Consider the following 27,854-nt stretch of genomic DNA (forward strand, 5'->3'; position numbering starts at 1 on the left):
GGACTTGAGTACGCTACTCTTGTCTACTCCGAGACTTAGGATAGATTCCTATAGTCTACATATCCGCCTCTGTCTTCGGACAGTCCTCACCCGTTTAGTTTCTAGTCCGGATCCGATCCGGATTGGCCGTTACTCTATACACGCGATACTTTAGCTCTCTGAAATAAGGGGCAAGACTCGGGAAAGGGGCACAGCGCACGAGCTGAGGCCGAAGCCCTTCAGATCCGATACTACTTGAGTACGGTCTTAACAGGCGCAGCTTCAGTGCTCCAGCACATACATGTATCAAAAACTAAATTGTCAAATATTAATAAATGTCGAGTCAATATCATAAGACACTTACCTTCTTTGCCAAAATGTTTTTTTTGCAAGTGCATCGGCAGTTTCCTTCCTGACTGGCATGGTTGATGGTGTGACTTTCGTCCCGTTGTTGTTGGGTGCGCAAGTTGGTGGCGAACGGTTTGGCCGAAATGAGTATTTGAACCCAACAGGAAGGTTTTCCTGTGGAAATGATTGAGTCGGGCCTAACTTTGGTGGCACCCACTGGTCCCATGTGAGAAAGAAATTGCTGTTGGTTTTGATCTGCTCGCCCTGTAGTCTCCTAGCTTTGTCAGTGATATTTTCACGAGAATCCATGTACTTGCAATGGTTGTAGTTGGGAGTATATATACGACAATGGATGACTAGACCACCGAGGCCACAAGTCGGCGAAACCCGGCAGTGTCAATTGTTGTGTCCACATTTCATTTCGGCTAATCATTTCGGCTAATCACGGCGGTGGCACAACTTCAATTTGCATTGACTGTTGCTAAGTCCACATCAAAGGCCACAGCTAGTCGTTCCCTATATAACTGTGTCGACATCCCTCATCATCATCATCATCATCATCATCATCACCACACCACCACCACCATCATAATCATCATGTCTGCCCAACAATCCAACGATGCCTTGTCGGTCGCCGACAAATCATTGCGTTCACACCTCAACCGGATCAAACTGTTTCAATCAGATGGCCGGGTGGTGGTTGACTGGGCACATGAAGTTGCCAAGCTAGTAGTAAGTCGTTCTTTCTTTCTTTCTTTCTTTGCAAGATACTCACCTCTCTCAAGTCACAAGCACTCCAGCAACATGGCAGGAATGCGTTGGTCGTTCCGCCGTTGCTGCTCTCTGCAGCCGCCGAGGTTCGGGCGACAATGAACATCGGTCAGGTCCCCCAATGGGAATGTGTGCGGGTGGATGATTCCTGCATGGAATCACACCCCTTCTTCCCCAAGACACAAGGGCTTGGTGAGTCTTGCTCTTTTTCAATGCACCATTTTTGCTAACATGTGATAGCTGCACCTGCACTGGCGCCAGTGCCAACCCCACTCCCAGTCCCAGTCCCAGTCCTGCCCCCAGCTCCCAAGGTGATGTCAGTCCCACCGATCAACTCACTTCCCGTCGAGGCTGCCAAGCTGACAGCCGATAAGGGGAAGCAGCTGGTTCGGGGGACTCAGCGAGCCAGGGAGGATGAGTCTGGTGAGTCGGGCGATGTCTCACGCAAGAAGCATAGGATCGTGTCGAAGGCCATCATCTCTGACACTGAAGATGATGATGGCCAGCCGGGCGGGACCATCATCGTGGTAAAGGTGCGCCTCTAATTCGTTTTTTTCCTACTCTATCACTCACAGCACCTTAGCCATCTAAGGTGGCGGTGCCTCAGACTCCAGCCCCAGCCAAGAAGGTGAAGCAGGTGAGATTCACCTCGTCCCCTCGGTCATCACCACTCAGAGATGTCCAGGCCGACACCAAGGAGCGCATTGGCCGACCGACGCCGAAGGGTAAGGGAAAGGAGAAGGAACGGGCTGTGACGATCGCCGAGGGTGATGTGGTGAGTTTCGCCGGTTCTATACATCACTGATTACTAACAATTAATTAGTATGATCCACCATGTAAGAGGTGTTCTGCCCAGTTCGAATGTCTCGCTGCCCTTGGTCGCAAGGGCCAAATCACCAAGTCCTGTGCCAGGTGCTATGAGATGAAGGTGAAGTGTGACCGACTGGTACCTAACAAGCTTCCACAAATGGCCGAGCCGGTGCGGTCATCACGTCCTCGGTCAAAGGCCCCACTCGCCTCCACATCCAAACCGCAGCCCAGGGCGACAAGGGCGGCCTCCCATGCACGTCTACCACCACCTGTGGTAGAATCTGAGGACGCCATGGATGATGAGGGTGAGTCACCTGTTTTTTTGTTAAGGTAAACAATATTGACCTCGATTTTAGATGTCGCTGTCGAGGCTGATGAAGACGTCACCATGTCTCATGCAGCCGATACCGAGCAGAAGACTGATGTCGCTGCGGTGATGCCAAGTGAGACCGTCGATCGGCCGGCAGCCATGGCGTCGGCGAAAGACTTTCCTGCTGACCATTGGCAGGAGGTCACTGACGACACCCCCATCCTACCACCACCACCACCACCTGCTCCTGCGGCCAAACCCACCACCTCGTCAGCCAAACCGACTATCCACGATCGTGTGGTCTCTCTGGCGGTTAGAGTCACTGCCATGGAAATGGCCGACCGCAACACCCTCGCTAGGGTGAATGCGATGGAGCATGACTTCGACTCCCGCATCTCCTCTATGCGGGCCGAGTTTTCCGACGTCCAACTGAGCTTCAATGCCATGGTGGATGTGGTAAATGGTCTTGCCAACATGGTAAAGAAAATGAGGCAGGAACACTCGGTCCTGAACACATCCTTCCCACCACCAGCGATTGGCCCGACCGGTGCTTCCACGGCCACAGACATGGGCATCAGATACTTGACTGGTGTGTTCGGCCCTTCGGTTGCTCCCAATGCTGATTCTGTTGCCGTCGGTCAACCCTCAGCATCTCGCCCATTCGGTCGCCCTGATGTGCAAGGCAGGACATTCACCAGTGGGCAACCATCATCTGAGTTGGTGCAGGCCAGTCCTTCATCTGCTCCCCCCATCCAATGTGATTTGAGTGTTTCATGCCCTGCTTCTACTACTTCCTCCCTCCCTTGATGCAAATATACCCTTATGTAGCACACATCAGTTAGTTAGATACTGTTGTATACATGAATTGAATGAAGTTGATTTGGCCTGGATTGAATGTGATTGATTGTGTGATTCCAAGTAGCAATTGCGCTTCGGTAATAGATTGTATTTGACCGACCATATATTTGACCGACCGTGTCTCTTACATTGCATATGACTGAGCTATTGACCAACTATCCTGTCTATCGTCACAGAGGTATATGTTGTAAGCTAGTACATGATGCATCATATTTGACCCGACATGTTTTGACCAACCAAACGACCGACCCCCTCATCTATCATGAGGCCATTACCACCGACCATGTCTCTCATACATCACATATGACCAAGATATTGACCGATCACCCTGTCTATCTTCACAGAGGTATATATTGTAAGCTAGTCCATGATACATCATATTTGACCTGACATGTTTTGACCGACCAACCAACCAACCAACCAACCAACCACCTCATCTATCATGGGGCCAGTATATTCTGTAAGCCATTCCATTACCACCGACCATGTCTCCCATACATCACATATGACCGAGCTATTGACCGACTGCCTCATACTTGACCGACGTAGTCCTGACAAGTATATTTTGCACAAGTGGCTCAGGGGACAGACCCAATGTTCACATATTTGACTGACTGATTGACCGACTTCCCGAGTCTATCATGGGCAAGTATATTTGTAAGACCGATCCATTGACAGAGCAATGTCCATGACACATCTATATGCTTTGGGTGTCGGCCCATTTGTATATATCGGTACCACTGCCCACTCGGCCGACCTGTTTATATCGGGCACATATTTCATACACTACCTACCACACAATACCTATCAAATGCAATAGGAAAGTGTACACTTATCTACTATACCACACTATGGGCCCACTGTTGGTATCACATACACACTTGACATAGGGGTGTCGGCCCATCTGTATATATCAGTACCACTGCTCACTCGGCCGACCTGTTCATATCAGGCACATATTTCATACACTACCTACCACACAATACCTACCAAATGCAATAGGAAAGTGTACACTTATCTACTATACCACATACTATGGGCCCACTGTTGGTATCACATACATACTTGGCATGGGCCCACCTGTATGTATCACAACAATACATTGATGGGCCCACATTGGCTGGCATGTGTAGAACATGGATATTTCAACATTAGTTGTATGTATTTATCAAGGGTAAAGTGACTGCAGTATGTGGTCATTGATGAGAATGAACAGATGACTCCAAAAGAAATGCATGCAATCCCTAGGCTGAGATAATTATATGTAAGCGAGTAAGGTAAAGAAAAATAAGAGCAGAAACTACACGTGTGGCAGCTAGTAGTCGTCCATTGGTGTGATGGCAAATTCGTCGTTGTCATCATCAATGATAGTGTGCTCATCTTGAATTTCATGCCTAACACTCAATGTCAGGAATGAATCCCTACTCAAAGAATGACTTTCCTTGAAGCAGATGCCCACTTAGCCAGCTGCTGGTCAAGCTTGGCGCCGGCCCTCTCGTTATCCAAGACCTTCTCTAACATAATCAAAAACTTCTGGTAATCTTGACGGTAAATATTCCCTGTGAAGTCTTGGATGTTGTGAAGATGACCATATTGAGAAAGGCAATGAAGCACACACTTAATCTAATATATAGTCAGTAGTAGCAAACTCATGTGGTGAATCCATACCACTGTGACAATGAGAATCAGAGTGCCATATGGGATGCTCTTCTCAAATTCCGCTGTTAGCCCAAGAAGCTTGCGACTTCGACCATAGTAAAATGTGTCGACAATCCGATAAAGAGCATTGTGAGCAAAGTTGGCCTCATCATCCTAGTGAGATCATGAACACTGAAAAATGCTGCAGATGTCAGATCACGAACATTATCATTGGGTAGGCCCCAGAGAAACTTGGCTCCTTTGAGCAACATACAATTATGATAGGAATGAGCTCACTAAGACGCCATGAGGCTCACTTAAGATACCCCTAACATCTCTGCTATTATGTGTACATCCGAGCACTTCCAAGGCATGCTCAAGCACATGCACACCAGTGCACGCACAGTAATGAGAAAGTGCAATGAAGCATGATGAAGTGCAAAGAAGTGCACACATACTGAATGACTCAAGACATAGAGTGTGTGATGCAAAGTAAGTGTGCATGCAAGAGTGAACTCATCTGGTTTTGTCACTCCCATTCAAGTGAAGTTGCAGACCCATGGCCTTGGTAAACTTCCAATGCTTGTCATGGATTAATGGTTTTGTGAGAATGTCTGCCACCATGTTGTCCATTGAGATGTAATGTATGTCTATGTGTTTCGACACTAAGGTGACCGAAATGGGGAAACAAGAGTGAGATGAGTATGTGGTATGTGTCTATACACAAATGATACAATATGCGAGAGTTTATGGGGTGAAAACCCGCAGGGTTTTCCGGCCCAAAACGTTGACGCGAAACCTGGGTGCAAAAGGTGAGCTGTGAGTCCCAGAGTGTTAGGAGTGCAGCGACACGTACAGTGCAGCTTGTAGCCCCAGGAAGAAGGAGGTGTGCTCACTAGAGTTGATTAATGCACTGGCGGCATTGTGATGTGCATGAATGGTTCTAACACTGGTGATACTTGTATGTAAGGTGCAATCACTATAGTGTGTTCCCGGAGGTAGATGGTGAATGCGTCACTTGAACATCGTCCCATTGCCTTGACAACGTTGAAAGGAACTCCTTGAAGGAGATACTCCAGCGTGCCTCCAATGCAGATGCTGTGGCCTTTGAGGTTGGGCAGGTTGGTTATAGAGGAGATTTGGCTGATGCGTTTGGTTAGCTCTTTCTTTGAAAGTGGGCGAAGGCCTTTGGGGTGTTTCCAGGCAAAGAGGTGAGCTGAGGTGTCTGCTGGATTTGCTCTGAAATGATTCTCTATGGTGGCTTTTGGGTCTGACAGGCCTTCTTGAGCCAACCAGTAAGTCTCTTCTCCTTGTATGGGAGATGATTTCATGCTGGGAAGGAAAAATGATGTGACTGGCAGGTTGTTGCAGTCTGTTTTCTGCGTGACATTTGCTTGTGTTATGTGCCTTGCTGGATCAAAGTGTTTCAGGGAGGGAACTGTGAACTCTCCTAGGCAGGTGATCACATAGAACGTTGTCGTGATACACGCGAAAATGGCTGCATCTTTGGGGTTGTTAAGGTCTAGGTGTTCGCATATACTGATTATGATATTAGGAGTAAAGGGAATGCATTTGTCGTGTTTGGATGAAGCTTGAGTGAGAGCCATGGCACCCGCTTAATGTGGCTTTGAGCTCTTTGGCGTCTATTAGCCAAGGTTGGCCATGCAAGAGGTGCCAGGCTTTGATGCCCACGACATAGTTAGCTAGTAGGGAGCCAGAATAAGAGCCTGCACAGCTCGACAGAAAGGTTAGGAGCAGGTTGGGAGAGATTGGACATCTCTTTTCTTCTGGAATTCTGTGAGTGTCGCAGAAAACTTGAAAAACTACAGGCCTGCTCCATAGGTTTCCTTGGTGGAAGGTGCCCAGGAGGAGCCCATGACTTCCAGTATGCGATTGAGCTGGTCGTTGGATATAATGAAGTTGTTCTCGTTGCCTGAGGAGATGACTTTCCATAGGCTTTCGCCTGGTGGTAACCAGAGGTGCATTTGGTCATGAGCTAGACAGTGAGGCTGGAGGGGAGAGGGCATGGGTGTAAGGCTGGGTTTGTATCTCTGCGGGGTAGAGGATGGAGAAGATGCGTTGCTAGAGAGTGATGATTCAAAACGAGGGTGTCTGCTATTCTGAGAGGTCATGGAGGGTTTCATCGAGCAGTGCATCTTCTTCCCTCCTGCAGGTTCTTTCTTGTTCGGCTCCTTGAGCTCTGAGTAGGGCTCTATTGACAATTTTTGGGGCAGCAGGGGGGTAACTCCCATTGTGCAGAAGCTCAAGTTCGGTAGGGGTGGGAGGGTCTATGCCTCTCGATGGACCGTCGGCTGGGTTGTATTCGCTGGCAACTGTCATATACCATATTCCCGGGTACAGATCTGATCCAGATCCGATGGACATATCCGTCGTCCAGTCCACAGATCCAATCTGATCCTTATTTCATGTCCTGTTCATATAACTCTAACTATCGTTCATCTCCTTTCGGCATTCCTGTACACCGGTATACCGGTTATCCTTTACTTCCGTTATGCTTACTGATCCACTACACTTACTGATCTGCTTTAGCTTATACTTCATTCCCGGTTATGATTCGTTATCCATCCGACTTACCAATATGCTGTACACATACTTTGCTTATACTTTGTACATAGCCTCGCATCCTTGCTTATTGATCATTCCGTTAGTTATCCGTAGTATATAAACCCTTGTACATGCGCTGTAGTAGATCAGTTCGAATATCATCTTAGATTGCACTCATTCTGTCTGGATGCTAAGTCCCTCCGTTATCCATCCGGACTTGAGTACGATACTCTTGTCTAATCCGAGACTTAGGATTGATTCCTATAGTCTATATATCCGTCTCTGTCTTCAGACAGTCTTCACCTGTTAGTTTCTAGTTCGGATCCGATCCGGATTAGCTGTTACTCTATACATTCAATATCCGGAAGCCTTAATGGATCCGTTACGATACTTATCCGTCTCACTAGACGCGATACTCTAGCACTCTGAAATAAGGGGCAAGACTCGGGAAAGGGGCACAGCGCACAAGCTGAGGCCAAAGCCCTTTGGATCCGATACTTCTTGAGTACGGTCTTAACAGCAACATAGGAAGTCCGGATTTTGAAATGCTTGGTAGAGACCGTAAGTGCTCGTGTATTCTTCTGAATACAACATTGACTTCTTTGTTGTGACTTCTCCCTTTCCACATCCTTCAACCACTCCCATGTTGTCTCCAAAGACGGTGAGTGCATTACCGAGTTCTGGGAGAGAAGTAAGGGATCAAATGAGAAGCTCAAAGCCAATGGCCTCTGCCCATGTGATGTCTCTTTGTCCATTCTTTGTCTGCCACCCTGGAATCAATCTCCAGGCTCTCCAGCATTGTCCTATCACTATAGCTATACTGATGGTGGAGCTAGCATCTGAGAATGCGCGAGGATCAGAGTAGGGTACTGGGAGATGTATTGGTCTAATGGCGCCACCATTTTGTAGAAGGTCTGACCACCATAAGAGGTCGCTCTCTATATCCCAAATAGGACAATGCGGCAGATAGGGTTTCTTAGCGCAGATACTAAGCATGCTTTCTAGGGACGTGAGATATGCCCGGCCATGCTTGACCACCTCACAGGCATGCAGAATCTTGCCATACAGTGCTTGTAAATCTTGTAGTACATGATACTCTTGCTTCCGCCAGTTATGAATGGGCAGAAGGAATTTCCTGACTTTTGGAATGCTAAGAGAGACAATGCGCTTCTCTATATCCCAGTGAAACCCAATGTGACAATCATACCAGCGCTAGGCACATGAGTGTCATAGGCATATTTTGCCTTGCCTAGAGGAAAAGAGTAAAGCACTAGTCACCAGCGCTATCAACTCCCAAGCTATCCACTTTGGAACCACTTTTCTCCCATAGTGCGCTACCTGGTCCAATGCCTAGGTATTCCGTCCTCCCATGTCCCACCTATGTCCACCTACCTCCGCTGGTGCGTTATTAGTCCTTAAGTGTCACTACTGATCAGTCGCAGGTCTTATTACATGTATCCTCGTGTTCCACAGTGCTGCATGTCTTATTACCTGTTGCTACATCATGCCTATGCAATTCCAAACCTTTACACAGTATGATAAAATGACCCATTGCACATACAGTACTTTACTTCCCTTCCCCGGACCTTTGCTGGTGTGTCAGAGTCACCTTAGTCGCTATATCTTAGTCTTGGTGCAATCAATTCCGCTCTTGCCAATCTCTTTGATCGCGTATCGCTTGACTTGCTTTAAGTGCGTATCGCTAAGGATCCCTCTTAAGTTTGACTTTCACAACATCGGGATCGCTATCGGTAGTCGTGCTACAATCTAGTTGCTACCAGGCATTTCACTTGCACTGTCTTATCTTACTTTCTGCTCTCGCTCCCTTTGATTTCTTCTTGCTGTCGCTAGTCAGACGTCGCATAGCGCTATCACATAAAACAACTTGCATAGCGCCTCTCACTTATATGCACATTTCTCTGTCAGAACTCACTTATAGCTGATTGCTACAATGCTATTCATTAGTTTTTTGGTCTTAGGTCGCTATAGGTTTTAAGCCCTTTGCGCTATCGCTTCCCTTGCTTATTAGCAGGGAGTTGCTTCAATAGCAGTCCTCTTGGGTCGAAGATTACACTCGCGCCTATTTGGATAAGTAGCGCTAGTTTCTAACAGCCTAGTTGCTATTACTCTTTCACACCATATTTGGTGTAGCTCAGGATAGTGTTCATAAACACTTATCTTGGTTTAATTGAGACAAATGTTATTCTGGATGGCACTTAAGTAAGTGAAATAAGTATCATGAATTATATGTCATTGGTGATATCCAAGTCTGGGTCCGAGTCTGGGTCTAAGTCAAAATCTGACAGCTCAACTCTAACACACTGCTGAGAGACCCCACAACCGACTATGTGATCCTTCCATTGGTCCAAGTCAGCTTTCTCCTCAACACTGAGGCTATCCATGTCTGTGCAGATAGCCTCAAATGCAGTGGAGTTTGCCCCTGGAAATAACCTAGGTGTGGCACTGAGTGTCTCATGTCCCTGTTCCAACAGTGCACATTTTGTTATGGTGCCAGCTAATCCCATCGTGTAGTGCAGCTGTTTGCATGGCATTGTGAATAAGTTGTCTGGTTAGAAGTGTGTATTCCAGATCAGTTTCACGATGAAGTAGAGGATGAAGGGGTTTTGGAACTTTGCATGAATGGTCAGTGTCCCATCCTAATTGAAAACTTATAAGCACATGAGTTGAGGTGAACAAAAAAAACAATACCACATTAAATGAATATACATGCATAAAAATGTTGTCTCAAATGAGACGTCTGACATGATCAGAACAAAAGGCCTCGGGGGGCATCTGGCTACCCTGTGGAGGGAAAAGTGTGTATGCCATGATGACACCTTCTCGAGTCAAGGTTGTGAGGACTGTGTGCATGACAATCACCCTCAGCCATATTGTTGTAATGTCCTTGCTTTGATTTTTCCAGCATGGTATTCCTATTGGTCTGTCAGTTAATAAATCATTGAAAGACTTAATGTACCATCAAGTCCTGGAAACTTAGGTGCTGCTTTTCAAATCATTGATGTTACAATGCACTTTTTGTTGACAGCAGACAATGCCAATGCATCTTTTGTAAACACAATGCCTACCATGAGTTCTTTTAAGTGCTGGAAGATCTGATCATGGATGGCTCCTGTGACCTTAAAATAATGCTGTTCATTTGATGCTTCTATGTGGCTTGCAGCTGCCTGCATTGTTGCAGCAGTATAAATAGGGTTCTGATGAGTGGTGTGGTGAAAGAAATAGTAGTCAGCTAGCTATACCAACAAACCTACTAAATCCTAATGGGTGCGAGTGCAGTACGTCGGCCCAAGGGGACTGCTATTGAAGCACTTCCTTCTAATAGTGCGAGGGAAGAGAAGGGAAGGAGTTAAGATCTAAGACCTGAGATGTTCTGACCGACCAAAGGTCCGAGTCCGAGGATGTCCAATGCGATGCGGGATACTGATGGTACACCTGATGTGAGACACTGATGAGGAACACTGATGCAAGATACTGATGATGAACACTGATGCAAGATACCCGATACAAGTAGAGGAGTCTGATGCTGATGGGAGTGGCAGGTAAGGCTAGGCTGAGGTAAGGAGAGTCCAGGTATAACTAGGTATGACGAGGCATGACTAGGTATAGGTTGCCGAGGCAAGACTACCGGTAGCGGTCCAGATCTCACAAAGGCCTAGGTATAGAAACCTTTAGATAGCGTGCACTTAGAGCGGTCAAGGCACATCCGATGATAAGGAGCAAGGGGATCAATTGCACAATCAAAGACTAACTAAGGTGACTCCTACAATGGTAGCAGGTATGTCCGGAAAAGGGAAGTAAGAAACCATACGAGACTTGAGTCCTATTTATCTAACTACGTGAATGTCCGGGATCGCACAGGTGAGAGTAGTAGCAAAACGCAGGGTATTCGAGTCAATATGTAATAAGGCTTGCGAGTGCTGTGGCCATGGGAATACATGTAATAACACCTGCTGTTCATTCACTAATGGTAAAATAAGCTTAAAATGCACCAATTGAGATGGGCGGACACGGGCAGGACATGGAAGAATTTGGTATTGACAGGACGGGATGGTTGGCTGAAGTGCGCGATGACCGAGATGGCAGGTAAGGGATGGTATGGGTAACCCTGGCTATCTGTGAGCAGCCAAGGCAACGGGTCCATGTCGACCAAGCCAGACATAGTCTGCTGCAATATGGAAGGGTCAGGTGAGTCGAGGCTTTGCAAGGAAGTGATGGATGGATGTGATGTGGACTTCTGGTATGCTTGACCACTATAGCAAAAAGGGGTTCTGCAAGGCTAGCCTGAGTTTAAACACCACAGCGGGTCCAGGAATCAATGTGTCTTTGTAGCGCATTGGTTCTATGAACAATGCCCTCTCTTTGCTTGTCTGTGGGGATGAAGTGAGAGGTCTGAAATGTTGCGCTTGAGCCATTGTCTGTCATAATATTTGAACAATGAATACAAATTGAAAGAGAGATGTTACATACTGCACAATCTTCTAATTTGATCCCACCACTAATAAGGACACTGGGTGAGACATCATGGTTGAGTGGAGTGGTTTATCCCTGCTTGCAACTCTTGTGCTTCCACTTCTGCAAGCTGTGACCTCACCGCGGCCTGCGTGATGGCTACATAGATAGAAGGTGATCAGCAACAAGTTTGTAGAGTGAATAGGCAGTGGCACACGAGTAAGCTTGCTTTCAAAAGGATTTGGGCATGTTGTCCCTCCTCCCACATCTTGAATTCGATTCCCCACTTGTTCAGCAGCACAGGCTGAACAGTTCCATCCAGGTCGTACAAGGCAACATGGTGCTCCTGTTCCCACTTTACAGCATCTTCCATCTTGCACTTCAATGTATGGCCTTGAGAGTCTGAAGTATCAGTAAGTGAAATGCAATACTCGATGATGAACTCACCAAATGCTGTTGTCTTTTTCCAATTCCAGTTACCGAAATGATCATCTAATGTATCACGTCGTGTTCCTGGCCCCATCTCCTTTGTGCTCGATGCAACATGATTGGCATTTGCCTAAACCCCATTCTGGGGCCATCTCCATCAGTCCGACCTACCCCACTTAGTAAGGTTCCATGAAGAATCATCAGGAAAATATGCTAACTCTATATAGCCCAGTATAGTGCCCTATAGCCCCCCATAGACCATATGGGACCTATAGCCCCATAGCTAAGTCCCCAATTATATAGGCCTGTAGAGCACGTTATAGTGGGGTATAGCACCATATAGTCTGTCTAAAAATTATATTCATCATAATAGGATCATTTGTATGACTATAACCATCTATACAGGCTACATTGACCCTTATATCTTCTGTATCCTCTTGATATATGATGTTATACAGACCTATGACATTTCTATATAGCTCCATATCTCAATCAATTCATTGCGTCATCCAGATGATACATTTGTCAAATATTATTTTACAAAATCTAGTATATCAGTTGACGACAGCATCATCAACATTTGCTACACCAGACATTGGCCTAGCATACTCCTCCATTGCATCAAAATCAACATCAGATTCATCACTGTCGCCTCCCTCTTCTCTAAGCTGGAAACGGACAAGCCTCTCTATCATAGTGTTAGTAACAAGATCATATGATTTTTAAACCGCCAAACACCGTACCCCAATATCAGTCCACAGATCATCTCTCAATTTCTTCATATAGCCTGGAGTCTTTAAGGCTATACTCAGTGAGTTTAGACAAGTAGTACGATGTCTATGTATGACGTTCAGTAATATAACCAAAAATATCCAAAAAAGTAAAATATATATGCACCTTGGTTAAACACTGGTTCCTTGAACTCTACTACAACTGGTTACCTTGAGCATGCCTTTGTATGCACACTCTATCTGAAGATGCGTTAAGGTTAGTATTAAATATTATTGAATAATAAAACTTACTGAAGCTGCCAAAAGCGCAATAAGATTATCAGGAAGCTTTTGAAATTCTTCCTTGTAAAGCAATCCTTCAGCACCAGCGCCCTGAAAAAATTGGCCATGAGAAGTTGCTTGATGAGGTGTGTGCGGAAAGGAAGGTTCTTGTTGAAGGTCTTGGCCTGAATACACGTCTAGTCAGTATACATATACAAAGGTAAGAAGTAGATGGCGTACTTTAATGTCCATCTCACCACTAAGGAACGGCTCCTTTCTTGTAGATAATACCCAATTAGCTATGTCTGGCTGAGGAAGGAAGACAATGTTGAGATTAGATTTAAAAATATATAACCTGAAAAGACATCACCTATTTCCTGGGATGTAAATGCTGCAACATGAAAATCACATTCTCTCTAGCCTTCCTAGCCAACTCCCCCTTAACTGAGATGCACCTGACCATACCTAAGAACAGCGTCAGTAAGTATTCATAAAAAAGTAGTGAACTTACATATGCCAATGCCCTGCCTTTGAGTGTATCATCTTCACTAATGCGATCAAACATAACCTTCATTGGGGGAGCCTGATTCTTTACCAGCCTCCTTGATACAGTTCCAGGCAAAGGCGTCCTGGACATCTACAGAAGGACCAGGAAAGGCGTTCTCCAGGGCAATTTTTACTCTCAGCAGTTGATGAGCAAGATCCACCAAAGGTCCGCATCCATCTTTTTTTAAAGATGCAAGGGTAGTAGGTGGTCTGACTTCAACCTTTATTGGCCCCCCCTTCTGCGACGCCTGACAGCCATTTCATCTTGCGACTCATCCTTGACTCTATTAGCTAGATGTAATATTAGTTAGCTATGAAGTCAATTAAGTATAGCAGACGTACACCATTGCCTTCTCTTCTTAACCACAGACTGCTCTCCCAGCTACAGTCTGTCTCTATTGCTGAATCTGCCTCTGGGGTGACGCGAATGATCTGAATCTAAAACACATGATTGTTCAAATATACTAGCTGATATGTCAATGATAACTTACCTTCACTGGCTATGGGCGTATTCTTTTTCTTAGGGTCCAAGTGAGGCAAAATATCATCAGGATTGGCATCGTCTTCTACTTCTTCATCTGTGGTCCATAGGTTTTGGCCTTCTTTGCTCACTATATCATGGGTGATGTTATCATACACACAAAATCGTGTTGATTACGCACCTTTTTTTCCTTCTTGTTATGCTCCCGTAATCTCATGCTCAGTATTACTCCTCTTCTTCATCTAGCATGGCGTCAACATTCTTTCCTCAAACCTAATTCAATGCTCTATTAGTTAGCATTTGAATATCATTACATTAGTGAAAAGCATCACTAACCTTTGCGACGATTGAGTTCAGCTTCCTTCTTTTTTTGAGCTTTGAAACTTCAGGAATTCGTCATACTGGTCATCAGTTATAACTTTGCTTGCTTTTGTCTTGCCTTATTACTAGCAGGAGGAGCTGAGGAAGTAGGGGAAGGCGGTCTTTTGCCTTTGCCTTTCAACTCGCATAGTGATGATAGGGTAGTAGTGAGAAAAGTGGTTCGTGTAAAAATGTAACCTGCCTTATATGAGACCATGCATTTGTAACGTAACAAAAAGGTCTACAGAATCTGGTGCATTGCAATTCTAGTGTAAGTTATACAAGAGAATGCATAGTATTGTTGTCTACCATCCATTTTGATTCCTAATCCATGATGCAAACTCCTTGTCAGTCTGGAAAACCAAGGACGCCCTCCCCCCCCTGTAGTCTAGGTTGAAATGGGTTACCTCACTAGATCTGAAGATAGCTATGTCACCATTGCGCAACTCCAGAACTAGCCCATTCTCCAACAAGCACAAGGCCCCCCCTCAAAGTGTCCAATAGGTAATCACCAAACATAGATGACGATCACCGCTGTCTCTATGAGCTTGGTGCGAACATTGATGTTGATCACTAGAGAAATGAAAGGAACAACAGGGGGAAGAGCGTTGCCAGGCAAAACTGAGGCGACCTCCATCAGCATTTCGAACTCTTCTTGTAGGTAATTCTCCATCTACCATTGAAACAATTTAGCGCTTGGATGCTACGCAGATTTCACCCGAACTTACCAACTGTCTTACCCACTCAAATAACTCCCCGTACAACCTTTGAGATTGTTCCGTATACGAGTCTGTGCTGGTTGTAAGTCCTGGGATATGTAGGGGAATAACTTGACCATGGTTTGTGCGCATTCCTTCCTTCTCTAGCAGCCAAGGTGAACGTCTGTTGGAGCGTTAAGGCCCTAGTATTATATTAACAACAAAAATACTGATAAGTCCATGTGCGCTAGCTTACCGATGTACAATGGCGATTGTACCAAGAGAGGTGCATAGCCTGGAAAGGTCTACCTCCAGGCAAGCGCGTATCCATATCTCCAAGCAAGTCTGCATTTCCGAGTGCAGCCAGTAAATTGACTTCCAGAGAAGCGCGTATGTGGGTGGGAAGTGCAGTAGATACAAACGCCATCAACGACCCATCCTTGTTTCGAAGATCTAGGTGGTGACTGACCAGAGTTCAGTGTGCAAGAGCAGTGTGGGAGAGCCAGATACGTACTTTGGCATGATCTGCATTGAGATTAGTAAGTATGCACCAGGTAATTTCTTGACGCCATTGCGATAGAAAGTTTTTGAGCTGTTGACAAGATAAGTACGATTGGCAATCGGAACTTGCACACCCACCGTTGTTGCGTAGTCTTCCAGGCTTTTCACCCTTTCACCCCCTCTGCTCGTAACCTCTCCGCCGCACTACAGCTAGTGTTCAGGACCTTGTCGCGAGGAGGCTTGAAGCACTTGTTCTTAGCTGATGATGGATCAAACGCTGTGTCAATGACAACATGCGCGATCTCGTCCTCCTCGATGTCGGATAATGGGTGGACTATAAGGACGACCTACACCATAGAGCTCACTGTGATTGACAGTGTGTAAGGGCAGCCTTTGAAGATCAGTTGGCACAGGCGCAATGCAAGCGCGCCAAACATGTCCACTTCTATGGAGTGGTGTGAATGCGCTAAAATTTGACTGTGTTAGTCAATAGATCGCATATGAATATGCCATATACGCACTTTTGGATAATGGCATCAAAAAACCGATCAGATGCTGAGAAGTCCGTGCAGTCGATATCCTTTGAGATGGAGAATCTCTCTCGATCAAAGCGCGAGAGAACATTGAGGTCATACTGAAGGGATGGGAGAGTCGCATGCGTGCGATGGTGGGTACAATGCGTTCAAGAATCAGCTTTCTTCTTTGAGGAGAATCTATACATACATGGTTAGTAGTCTGATCGCCCAAGACAAAAGGTCCGCTTACCCCTTGGAGGTGATCGTAGCATGTCTGCTAGATGTAAGTGCGTGGTTCCAACCATGGATGCGATGACACTCTAAGACCAGGCCTGCGATGAGTACTAAAGCATATATGGAGCCACCACATGCGATGGCAATGAACTTGCTACCAGTAGCATGCCACTCCAAAAAAGTGCGATAAGTGACCTTCGTCTCTGAAGGGCGGTCTTTGACTTCATTCTCATAAATCCCTTTCAGGTGTAAGCCTGTCTTGAGGCGGATGCTTTCAAATGTGTCATTTAATCGAGCTAAGTGAAGATTCTAGATGGCAGCACCTCTGACACTTACAAACAAGCGTCATGAAATTAATCATGATCATGAAATTGATACGAATGTCCTTGCCCATCATTCCTCTACACCTCACCACCAGTGATAACAAAGATTCATCGTCCACAGATGGGACTTGCACAAAATTCCCAATATCTTGCAGCCATCGAAGTGGATCGTGAATAGAAGAGAGACAATGTGCGGCTGCGAGCTCAGCAATGATTGCGGTAGCCTGATCGCTGCAAGAAATCCTAGGATCGTCTAAGGGACGTCGACGCCATGCACCTCGTCGTTGAGTTTGAGGACCACTGACGGCTTGCTCTGAGTCACCAGCATCATGCTCATGCACTTCCCCCACTTCCTCCGCCCCCATCTGATCCGCCCCCACTTCCTCTCCATCTGCCTCCCATTCCTCTTCTTCCTCTCCGGGGCGCAAAACATCCTTCATAGCTAAGAGCTCGAGCTCTACGTATTCGTAACCGACGTGCACCGCGGTTACAATCGTCGGGATTAGCATTAGCAACACGTGGTAGATTGGGGTCAAACCCAGGCCCAGGGGGCTCCCCTCCTGCAGCAAGAGTACTTTGATGGATGCGGTGGTGAGACGAAGTTTTTTGGGGGATAGTATGAATCATTATCGACCTCAGCGTTACAGCGTGGCCTCCGACGAGCTGTAGATGTTACAGGGAGTTTCCTCTCGGGTCATTCCGCTGTCTGCTTGCAACTGACGTTTCAGATGCGACAGAATGAGAGTGCAGAGAAGTGGGGGTGGACGCTGGAGTGGGAAGGAAGCAGCGCGGATCAATTCCCTGGGAGAAGGGTGGATGCATCGGGGTGAGCGTTGCAGTAGGGCTGGGTGTTGAAAGGGATGGATGCATCGGGGTGAGCATTGCAGTAGGGCTGGGTGTTGGAAGGGAAGGATTCAAAGGATAATCTTGCGTTATCGCTAAATGTGACGCGGGTGTCAAATTAAAGGGTGTCAAATTGATCTGATATACGCACCGTTATCTGCTAAGGCCCCTTGACCATAACCCAGGAGAAACATGTATTCATGGAGGGCATGCAATGCGGGGGTCAGAGGCATGTTGTTTTCCAACATCTGCATAAGATCATCGGCGCTGTCTTCCAATAAACATAAGAGGTTGTTAGCAGAATAAGTAAGGGTGCGAACGGGCACGGGCCCTGTGCTGGATCCAGACAATTCCATTGAATTGAATTGTGCGTAAGCGCTAAGCGCCAAAACTTTACTTTGCACAGATATTACAAATCATCAAGCTTATGCCATCACCTCCGTTGTTCATCGCATTCCCATCACTTCACAAGTTGTCCTATCCTGTCTGGCGGTTTACAAATGACTCAAGGTGACTTTATACTTCATTATTGAAAAAAACTAAGATAATGCATTGTCATTTAAATCAAAATTCATTGCATGTTTTTCCACCTTTGATAACACATCATATGAAGTGCGTGCATGTGAACAACTGTCGAAAAGAATGACCATAATTTAGGGTTCGGACCGTGATTGGAGGGGCCCGGCATGCGCTTTCCACCAATCATGTTCTTCCGCCTTATGGGCTTCACACCATGTGTCGCGTCATGACAAGACTTCGATATCGAGCGACGGTCGCAATGCTCCTTACTCACCAATGCCACTGGTGTTTGAATTCAAGTTCTGAAAAAATAATAATCGTAAGTATCTGCTTCTATCGCGGTATCCCCTTGCAATAGTACTCATGTTTGTTTGTCATCCCATCGATAAACCTTTCGGTAAATCCTGTCCCTGCGCCCCGCCACTGTGCATTCTACATCTTGACAACCAACTCTGCTTGTGTCCTCATCCTGCCATTCAAACACTTTTCTGCGACATACAATGTCTTCATTTGTGCCCTTTTTCCACCTGAAACAAAGGTCATATAAATCGGTGAGCAAGGAGAGTCATACCATTGATTGTGGCTAATTTTTGATGGATAAGGTCCAATCGCGAGGCATCATAGCCAAGACCGACAACGACGAGTACCAAAACCAAGTGGTAGCGCAGGCCCGCAAACTCAAGGCCGACCTTCAGCCAAAGGGTCAGATTAAGGACAGTGAGGAAGCTTACAAGGGCTACTTTGAGATGCCCGCAAGCGATGCGAAGGACGTCACTCGCAGGATTATCCAGGAGCTGGGGACGCGACGAAGTACTCTTTCAGAATCTTGTTTGGCCGGAGGACCCTACCCTGACCCCGCTGTGTGAAGGAGATTCTGAAGATATTTCGTGTGAAAGGGTTCCTCGACCAGAACAGTGAGTTCCCTATTCCATTATACATCATGTCAGCTTACGCGGATACATAGATCATTGGACGCCAGCGATAGCCTGTCCAGATCTTACACAACCCCACCACGCCACACGCAGTAACGGGCCAAGTACCGAAGATCTTATGGCCATTTTTTTGAATCGATTGGTAGAAGAGGTGCTAACCTTACTCGGACCGTCTCATATCCATCGAAAGTGGTCCGCCGAGTTATTGTCAGAAGGTCCTTCCCAGGCTCGGCTGAAGATCGCAAACCCGACATCATCCTCGTTGATTCGGACTTACCTGAAGATTGGCGTAACCTCAACTACCGTTGGCGAGATGAAGAAGAGTGGCGTTGACATCAAAAATCCGCTATGGTATGATGAGGTGGCGAAACGGGCAAATACAATGTACGCCAGTCAGGATTCCCGTACTTTTGCCCCTGGTCCTTGCAATTCCTTGGTGCCCAGTTTACCTTCGTATTTTTTGATCGTGGTGGATCTGTTTGTCTTGACGTATTAGGGATACATGAAGATAGTGAGGAATACTTCAGGCTGGTATTGTACTTATCTTTGGCCCATCGCGGTGTGTACAATCATAAATCTATGTGTTTTCCAAACATGACAACTGTTGGTACAGGTCTACTGGGATTTGACCCCACAATCGTCCACGACCCTAACAGCGACATTCGTTTCATCCAAACCAAACACTTTGGGAAGGTACCGATCGACTATGGTATTATTCATCAGCAACAACCTCAATGGCCGTGGCACTGTTGTCCGTCGGGTCACATTACCCAAAGATCGGATCAATCAAGCATTGAGAAACGGGCCGAACAGGCGAGGCCTTGCAGAAATGGTTGAAGGGCATGGCTGACATGGAGTCGATTGTTGTCAAAGATACTTGGTTGGATCTCGCAACGCCTCATACAGAAGGCATGGTCCTGAACTATCTACGATTGAAAGGTGTTCAGGGCGTAACTCGATCTCTCTTTGAGGGACTTGTGCTTGTCCCCCCTGCATTTGTCCCGCCGGCACTTGCCTTGAAATACAAGGAAGCCCAGGCTCTACCGTGGCAGAGCACCGTGCACAATCGGCTTTCCTGGAATGTTCCAACACTCGCATTGGCTCGTCACAGCCTGACATCCAGTCTTAAAGCTCATGATGCCGAGCATGATCAGGGACTTGAACGCATGGATCGGGAAGTTTACCAGGAGCGTATTCTTACTCGACACTTCTTATACCCTCTATGTGCGCCAATCTATGAATTTTCATGCGTCTATGAAGCTTTGACGGGTGTCATGGACTGTATCCGGGGTGAGTATCAACAATAACTGGTCTCAGCTGCTACTGAATGTATCGCACAGCACATGGTCAAGCCTATTCACCATACCGCATCTCAGACAATGGCTCTGAGAGTGATGAGCTATTCCCTCTATCGTTCATGCAAGCAGATACCTCGTTGTGGAACTTGGGACTTGTCCATCCCGACAAGTCTGACTGGGGTCACATAAACAATAGCAATATCAGACGTGGCTTGCTATTCGACCACGCATTTGCTTCCTGGGCCCCTCAAGACATTTCCTCACGAGGACCGCTCCCACCCAAGATCTTTGAAGACACACACGCCCTTCCTTGCCTCCGATTTCTCAAGACGCTGCTCTCCCTCACACCACACCAGTTCTCTCACCCCGTCATCCGTACCTCCTCAAGACGCTGCTGTCCTTCACACCTCACACCACTTCTCCCATCCCGTCTCCCCTACCTCTGCTTACACAGAGCACTCCGGCATTCCAGTCGCCCCTGCACACCCTTTGCCCACAACTCGCAAGCCTCGCAAACGCAAAGCTGCTAAAACTCGTTCTGCAGGTCAGCAAGTTGATGCTGGTTCCAGTGTGCTTCCCGCAGGGGCTGTCGCTCAAGTTCAGCGAAAGCGGGGGATCAGTAGCATCGCAAATCCAGAACCCAGCACTTCAAAGAAACGCGCACTTCCTGAAGTGGCGAAGGTACAGGTAGAGGACAAAGGGTTCGTTCAAATCAAGGTGTCGGCATGGGGTGCTTCCAATGTGGAAGAGGACCTGCAGAATTTCGCTAATGGTGATGAGAACGGTGGGGGTCTTTATGAGCTGACGGTTAGTGCATCAACCACTATCATTATCCTCTTCCTAATGGTACATTATTGACAGGGTACACGAGCATGGATGGCTGTGGATTCCATGTTTGCTCACAAACCAGGTGGCAGCGCCTGTTCCACGCGTTGTGGCACACGACCTGGAAGGTTACTACTACGTCATTCTCAGCCTTGCCTTCATGTTCAACGAACCATACGTCTTGAAGCCACTTCCAGGCAGAGACGCCCCAGAAGAATCCGATCATTACCTTGGGATCTGGCTAGAAAATGCGACAGAGGAAGTTGCAATCTGGCGTGAGGTGGCAAGGAAGGAGCGCTTCTTCTGCAATCATGATGGTTTCCGACTTCTGGAAGGGCGGCTGGGTAGAGAGTGGTCCTGTGAGGCTATCAAAACGATGTTGAGAGAGATGCGGGATCTTCTCTTTTATGAGAAGGCAGTCACACATGCAGGCATGATCCGTATCATCCAGCGTGGCACTCGACTCTCTATCTACAGATCATCCTGATCTCTGCAAGCCTGTGCCCATGACGGAAGAGTGGCGTAATGCGACAGGCGCCCCAGGAGTTGCCACCAGTTCATGTCGCTTACCTGCAATGCGATGATATTATGCATCACCAGATCGGGCGCGCAAATGCCAACATTGCATCCAATTTATTTGCGCGCATGCCCTGCCCCCCTGATGAAGAGCGAGCGCTTGGTCCAGCAAGCTCATCAAAAGTTTTGAAGGGCTCAGGAATGCGGACTCGCGATCGAGTTAGGCTTGTTGCACCCGCCCGTGTCAGTGGCAGCGAGTGGCGGGCTGATTTTGCATGTTGACTTCCTTTTGCGCTTAGTGATTGTCATTGGGGCTACTGTGTAGAGAGTATTGGACGCTTTCTTTTATCTTTATTTGATTCATATATGCCTTATCCCATTGTTTCCTGCTCTTTTTTACCTGATTGCCTGTTTGTCCTGTTTGCATCACGTTTCCTTGTTGTCTGTAAGCATCACGCAGTTTGTTTAGAACATTTGTATTTCCAATGATGCTTTGGCGTAGCTTTGGGCCAGAAATAAGTACGACCTAAATATAACTCATTTGTATTGGACAACAGCTTAAAGGTTATCAAAACTGAAGAAGTCCCACCAACGTCAATCCCCCTGTTCTATTTCAAAAATACATGGTATCCCACATGCGTATGTTGGCTGAGGCCTCAATGCCTTATAGATGTCCAGCATCTGGTTGTACATGATCTTTTAGTACTCCTAAAGGCCTTAATGCTCACCTTCGAAATGCCACCACTGCAAAGTGGTACAAGGCAGGAAAATGTCGTGAGTGTGGATACAGAAGATGGGAGTACCAACCAAGATTCAATGGAGGATCTATCAAACACAATGGTGGATGAAGTAGATGATGAGCTTTTTCAACTAATACCACTAAATGCTCAGGGTGAGTAGCGCCTCCATTATTTTATATTGGAAGAGGGAGGGCTTACTGTAAATATCAGGCCAATGGATGGATGCTGACCAGGGCTTTATGGACATAGATGATCCACTGGAACAGCCAGGAGTCCCTGGGCCATCCAGGCATGCACGCTCCCTGCCAGATGAGGAAGATGATAGGGGTTGACAGAGTGGCATCCTCATGCTGGCAAAGTGATAACGCATTGACCAAAACTTACATGCCAAATGGGCGTCAGAAGTTTGGTTTAACAGAAGATGAGATGATGTGGAGATGAACGGAATAGAGATGGAGGAGAAGATCATTTATTCTATCCATTTGCTTCGCGTTTGGACTGGGAGGTGGCTTGTTGGGCAGTGCAAGAGGGTATAGGACACAAGGCTTTTGACAGATTATTGGCTATTCCAGGGGTAAGTGTATTGAGCATTTATGAAGTTTTCATATCAACTAATGTGCATTTAGGTTAGAGAACGTCTAGGGCTTCAGTATCACAATACTAGATCACTCCATCAAACTGTAGACAGTATCCCAGCTCGTGCTAAATGGCAGTCAACCCATCTTGCCTTCCATGATAAGCCTCAACATAAGCATGAGCTGCACTATAGAAACCCTTTAGATGCTATCCAGGCATTATTGGGTAATCCTGCGCACGCTAGGGATATAGTCTACAAACCATCAACTATATTCACCGACTCTACACATTCAACCAGGATCTATAATGAAATGTGGAGTGGAAGATGGTGGCATGCTGTTCAGGTGGGTGTAAGATTATCTTGGAGAACGTAACATTTCAATTAATGACATTGCAGGATAGACTACCTGACGGAGCATCTGTAGCACCTGTTATCATTGCCTCAGACAAAACTCAGCTCACACGATTCTCAGCATCAAAATCTGCATATCCCGTGTACTTAACTTTGGGAAATATACCCAGAGCCATGCGACGTAAACCTGGACAACATGCCTGTATACTGATAGGCTACTTATCAGTGGATAAAGTGTTGAAGGAGGAGCTGTCTGTCAAAGAAGCGTCTTCTAGAACTCAAAGACTTTTCCATGAATCCCTACGCATCATTTTGGAGCCATTGAAGCAGGCAGGAAGGACTGGAGTAGAGATTACAGGAGGGGATGGCCTAGTCCGTCTAGTTTTTCCCATTATAGCTTGCTATGTGGCCGACTATCCAGAGCAATGCTTGGCTACATGTTCCAAGTACGGGACTTGTCCTAAGTGCAAAGCTAGAGCGGACCAGTTAGCAGAAGTTCAACAATTTGCTAGACGCACGCAGTCATGGACAACCTCTGTCATCAATGAAGCCAATACCAACACAAATTCCAATGCAGCTTTTCGTCAGCACTGCATGTCACAAGATGTTGCAGGAGGTGTCTTTGAGCCATTCTGGCTTGATTTTCCCTCTTTGTGATATCCACCTGGCAATAACATCAGACGTTCTCCATCAATTATATCAAGGAGTATTCAAACATATTGTGGAGTGGTGTCAAGAACTTATGGATGAAGAAGAATTGACCGACGTATAAAAGCACTCCCCCCCTGTTATGGTGTAACGACACTTTCATAATGGTTGGTCTGGTATGGGTCAAATAGGAGGCAAGGAGAGAAACATATGGCTAGAGTGCTAGTAGGTTGTCTTATTGGCAAGGTTCCAAGAGGAGTTATCAGGCATATCGTTCCCTCCTGGATTTCATATATCTGGCTCAATATCCAACTCATGACGACACCACTCTCCAATATATGCAAAAGGCTCTAGAGGACTTCCACCAACACAAGGAGGTTATTATCAATCTTGGAGTCAGAGACGACCTAGACATCCCAAAATTCCACTCTCTGCAACATTATTTGGAGAACATCAAAAACTTTGGCACCACCGACAACTATAATACGGAGATGTTTGAGAGGTTTCATATAGACTTCTGCAAGGAAGCTTGGTATGCGTCAAATGGCAGAAATGAGAAGCCTCAGATGATAGCATGGCTAACTAGAAGGGAAAAGGTTTCCTCCTTTCAGAGTTATCTGAAAATGTCTATGGAGGATGAGGAGGAGGAGTTTGCGCACTCTAGATTTGGGGATCAAAGACTCCTTTTAACCAAGAGACCTCATCAAGCTAGGCGACACATTCTGGATGTCATTCAAGATCATAACTGTCAAGGCTTCAAGAAAGATCTTATTTCGTATCTCAATTCACAGCTTTCTGATCCACACTCAAGAGGACGACTACGACACATGGATCTACCTTTTAGCCATATAGACATTTATCATGGGTTCAAGTTTTGTCTTGACTCCTTAGGAAACGACAATGATTTTGATCAGGAGGAGACAGATACAGTCAAAGCCAAACCCTCTTTAGGAGGTAAACCTGCACGCTTTGACACTGTGGTTGTGATGGATACTTCAGATTGTGAAACCACTGGTCTTAAAGGTAAGTTTCAAGTTATTAAATATTCTATGCCAGTGAGTAATTTAACCCTACCTATAGGTACAAGAATTGGTCGCTTGAAGGTCATTTTCAAATTACCTTCACAAGTATATGGCTCCGTTACTCCTGCTTGGACTAAGGATCCACTGGCTTATGTTGAGTGGTATGCACCTTTAAAGCCTGCTGCTGAAGATTATCATGAAATGTATCTTGTCAAAAAATGTCTATCTAACGCAGATGGCTTTACCCCAGGCCAAGTTATATCTCTATCTTCTATTAGACAGACATGCCAACTCATACCAAACTTTGGACGTACAGCTTTACCAATTGAATGGACCTCAGATAGTGTTTTAGATAGATGTGATACCTTTTTTCTTAATTGTTTTACTTCCAAATACGCATATCAAACTTTATGGTAAAATTCTTTTAATTATATCACATGAAGTTTTCTATAGTGCTGTATAGAGCCCCACAGCTGCCTATAGTCTATACAACACTATACTAGCTATCACAGACCGTAGCACCTATATAGAACAACAGTTTTTCCTGATGTACCCATGGGCCCACACAATAATGTGTTAAAAGTAGAGGCTATAGAACAGTCTCAGTGTCTGGAAGAGAACCGCTAACATTAACAGTACCTATAGAACAAGTCTCAGTGTCTGGAAGAGAACCACTGAGGTACAAACAACGAGAAACAAAGGTATTATAAACTATAATATAAAGACCGAGACGAAAGAGGAAACGGGAATGTGTCAATGTTGTACATCCAACACACCCCCTCAATGAGACACTAAAGTGGTGTACAAAACACCCCCTCAACGTGATACTAACGCTAGTCTGGAATGGTGATGTGTGAATGCAGGACGCGGTAAGACCTTTGTGAAGATGTCGGCAGTATTTTTGTGAGTTGACAGCCACACGGGCAGGAATGTCTTGTCCTCGATGTGGCGACAGATGAAGTGATAACGCAAGTCGATGTGTTTTTGTACGGATATGGTTGGCTGCCTCCTTCAAGAGCGCAATTGCACCAGCATTGTCGGAACAAAGGGCGAAGTGGCAGTGATAGAGGAAAGGAGGCAGCCGAAAAGAGACGAAGCCAGAGTCCATCTTGAATGGCCACCATGAGTGCCATGTATTCAGCCTTGGTGGACGAGAGGGCATGAGTCGTTTGTTTCTTAGCAGAGTGTGATATGGGCCCCCCATTCAGAAACCAGAACTATCCGGTGATAGAGATCCAGTCCTCGGGACATGACGCCCAGTCTGAGTCGCTGAATCCGTGTAGTTCTCGATTGATGCCTTCTCCTCCGTAGTGGGCGGCATATGAATGGTGCCATGAGGTAGCATAGGACATGCTTCGATCTGCGGCATAATGTTGTGGTTCTGCAGAGACATTGTGCTGAGCAAGTCGCATGACGGTTAGCGCAATGTCAGGCCGAGTGTACATCGTGAGATAGAGGAGTTCCGACGATTTTCCTATATTCAGTTTGAAGGTCGTCAACGTGAGGGTGAACATCGTTGGACGACCAAAAGGAAAGTTCGGATCCATGGCAAGGACACCGGATTGCAGTCGGCCATGCCATGTTCCTCCAGGAGATAGAGGATGTAGTCCTCCTGATGCATCCACAACTCAAGTGTCTTACAGTCTTGAATGAACTGCACACCGAGTACTTGGTGACTGCTCCGAGGTCAGTGATCCCAAACCTTTCAGCTATCTGAGCCTGTACAGTCCAGGAGGGACGTTGTTCGAACCGCAAGTCCGTCATCAATGTGCCAAGCAATAATGCAAATCACCCTCACCCCCTCGCCGTGACATGGTCGAAGATGAAGACGGTGTAGTCGGCCTCACAGCGGAGAAATCCAAGGCGGGTGAGTACTCGCGTAGAAGCTCGTACCAGTCGTATGCAGCCTGTTTTGAGACCGTAGAGGGATGAGAGTAAGTGGCAGACAAGGTGCTGTAAGTTGTTGCCCATGCGTTCAAAACCAGGGGGCTGACGCATATAGACGTCTTCCTGCAGCTTACCCCAGAGGAATGGCACGCCGTGCATTGAAACAGTTGAGCTCCCAGTCGTGCATGGTGGCATAAGCTGCCAGAACATGAATTGACGCAGATTTTGCGACTGGCGTGAATGTCCGGCCAAAGTCGATGCCCGGAATTTGAGAGAACCCTTGTGCGACTAAGTGTGCTTTGAACACAGGCCCACCCTTCAAATCCTCCTTAAATTCCAGTACCCAGCTACATCCGATAGCCCGACGGTCCGTAGGAAGCTCCACCAGCTCGTATACACTCATTTCTGACATCAGATTGATCTCCTTACGCATCGCAGCCAGCCAGTGATCTTTATCAGAACCGTCGCATCGCCTCGTCGAAAGTCGCTGTGGGATTCTCATGTCGTATCCAGGAGTGAGAGGGTTACAGCGGGTGTCGCTCCGAATGGATAGGCGGCGACCTGACGTCTGATGAGAGAGGCGATTACCTGAGGAAACCCACCCTCGTCGTCCGGGGAATGGCATCGGGGTCGACAGGAGGTGGAGGTGGAGGCTCTGGCATTGCGGTTGGGACAGGAACGATGGGAGCAGGTGCAGGATCGAATGTTGGAGCAGGAGGAGGGACTCCATTTAAGCGAGCTGCACAGATATTGCGCTGGCGAGCGAGAAGCACCTTGTCAGCCACAATCCGTCCTGAAAGCCTGGCCTTTGTTCGTGGCACAGGAATGCGACCGGACCGGCGAATAACCTCAACATGAGGGGGAGCTG

General features: G+C 46.6%; 4 protein-coding genes across 4 annotated transcripts; 1 reads left to right on the plus strand and 3 right to left on the minus strand.

Annotated features, from left to right (window-relative positions):
* Positions 1-924: 924 nt before the first annotated feature.
* Positions 925-3,025, plus strand: DFJ58DRAFT_848923 (uncharacterized protein; the record flags this gene model as incomplete). The annotated part of the gene is made up of 7 exons (XM_041393688.1): positions 925-1,059; positions 1,095-1,290; positions 1,339-1,631; positions 1,682-1,735; positions 1,784-1,873; positions 1,922-2,213; positions 2,265-3,025. The coding sequence occupies 7 exons, from the start codon at positions 925-927 to the stop codon at positions 3,023-3,025; spliced, it is 1,821 nt and encodes a 606-aa protein (XP_041235052.1).
* Positions 3,026-4,391: 1,366 nt separating this feature from the next.
* DFJ58DRAFT_737601 (uncharacterized protein) lies at positions 4,392-4,986 on the minus strand (the record flags this gene model as incomplete). The annotated part of the gene is made up of 4 exons (XM_041386951.1): positions 4,392-4,470; positions 4,536-4,699; positions 4,745-4,888; positions 4,939-4,986. 4 exons carry the CDS (start codon positions 4,984-4,986, stop codon positions 4,392-4,394), a joined length of 435 nt encoding a protein of 144 aa, XP_041235053.1.
* Positions 4,987-6,573: 1,587 nt separating this feature from the next.
* Positions 6,574-6,993, minus strand: DFJ58DRAFT_623890 (uncharacterized protein; the record flags this gene model as incomplete). Its single annotated transcript, XM_041381074.1, has 1 exon — positions 6,574-6,993. A coding segment is annotated over one exon (420 nt), but the record flags the coding sequence as incomplete, so codon positions are not given.
* Positions 6,994-11,819: 4,826 nt separating this feature from the next.
* Positions 11,820-12,272, minus strand: DFJ58DRAFT_848924 (uncharacterized protein; the record flags this gene model as incomplete). The annotated part of the gene is made up of 3 exons (XM_041393689.1): positions 11,820-11,897; positions 11,967-12,151; positions 12,197-12,272. The coding sequence occupies 3 exons, from the start codon at positions 12,270-12,272 to the stop codon at positions 11,820-11,822; spliced, it is 339 nt and encodes a 112-aa protein (XP_041235055.1).
* Between the last annotated feature and the right edge of the window lie 15,582 nt (positions 12,273-27,854).

The sequence above is a fragment of the Suillus subalutaceus genome, assembly GCF_016647625.1.
Source record: "Suillus subalutaceus strain FC151 chromosome Unknown DFJ58scaffold_377, whole genome shotgun sequence".
In the NCBI taxonomy this organism is placed as follows: domain Eukaryota; kingdom Fungi; phylum Basidiomycota; class Agaricomycetes; order Boletales; family Suillaceae; genus Suillus; species Suillus subalutaceus.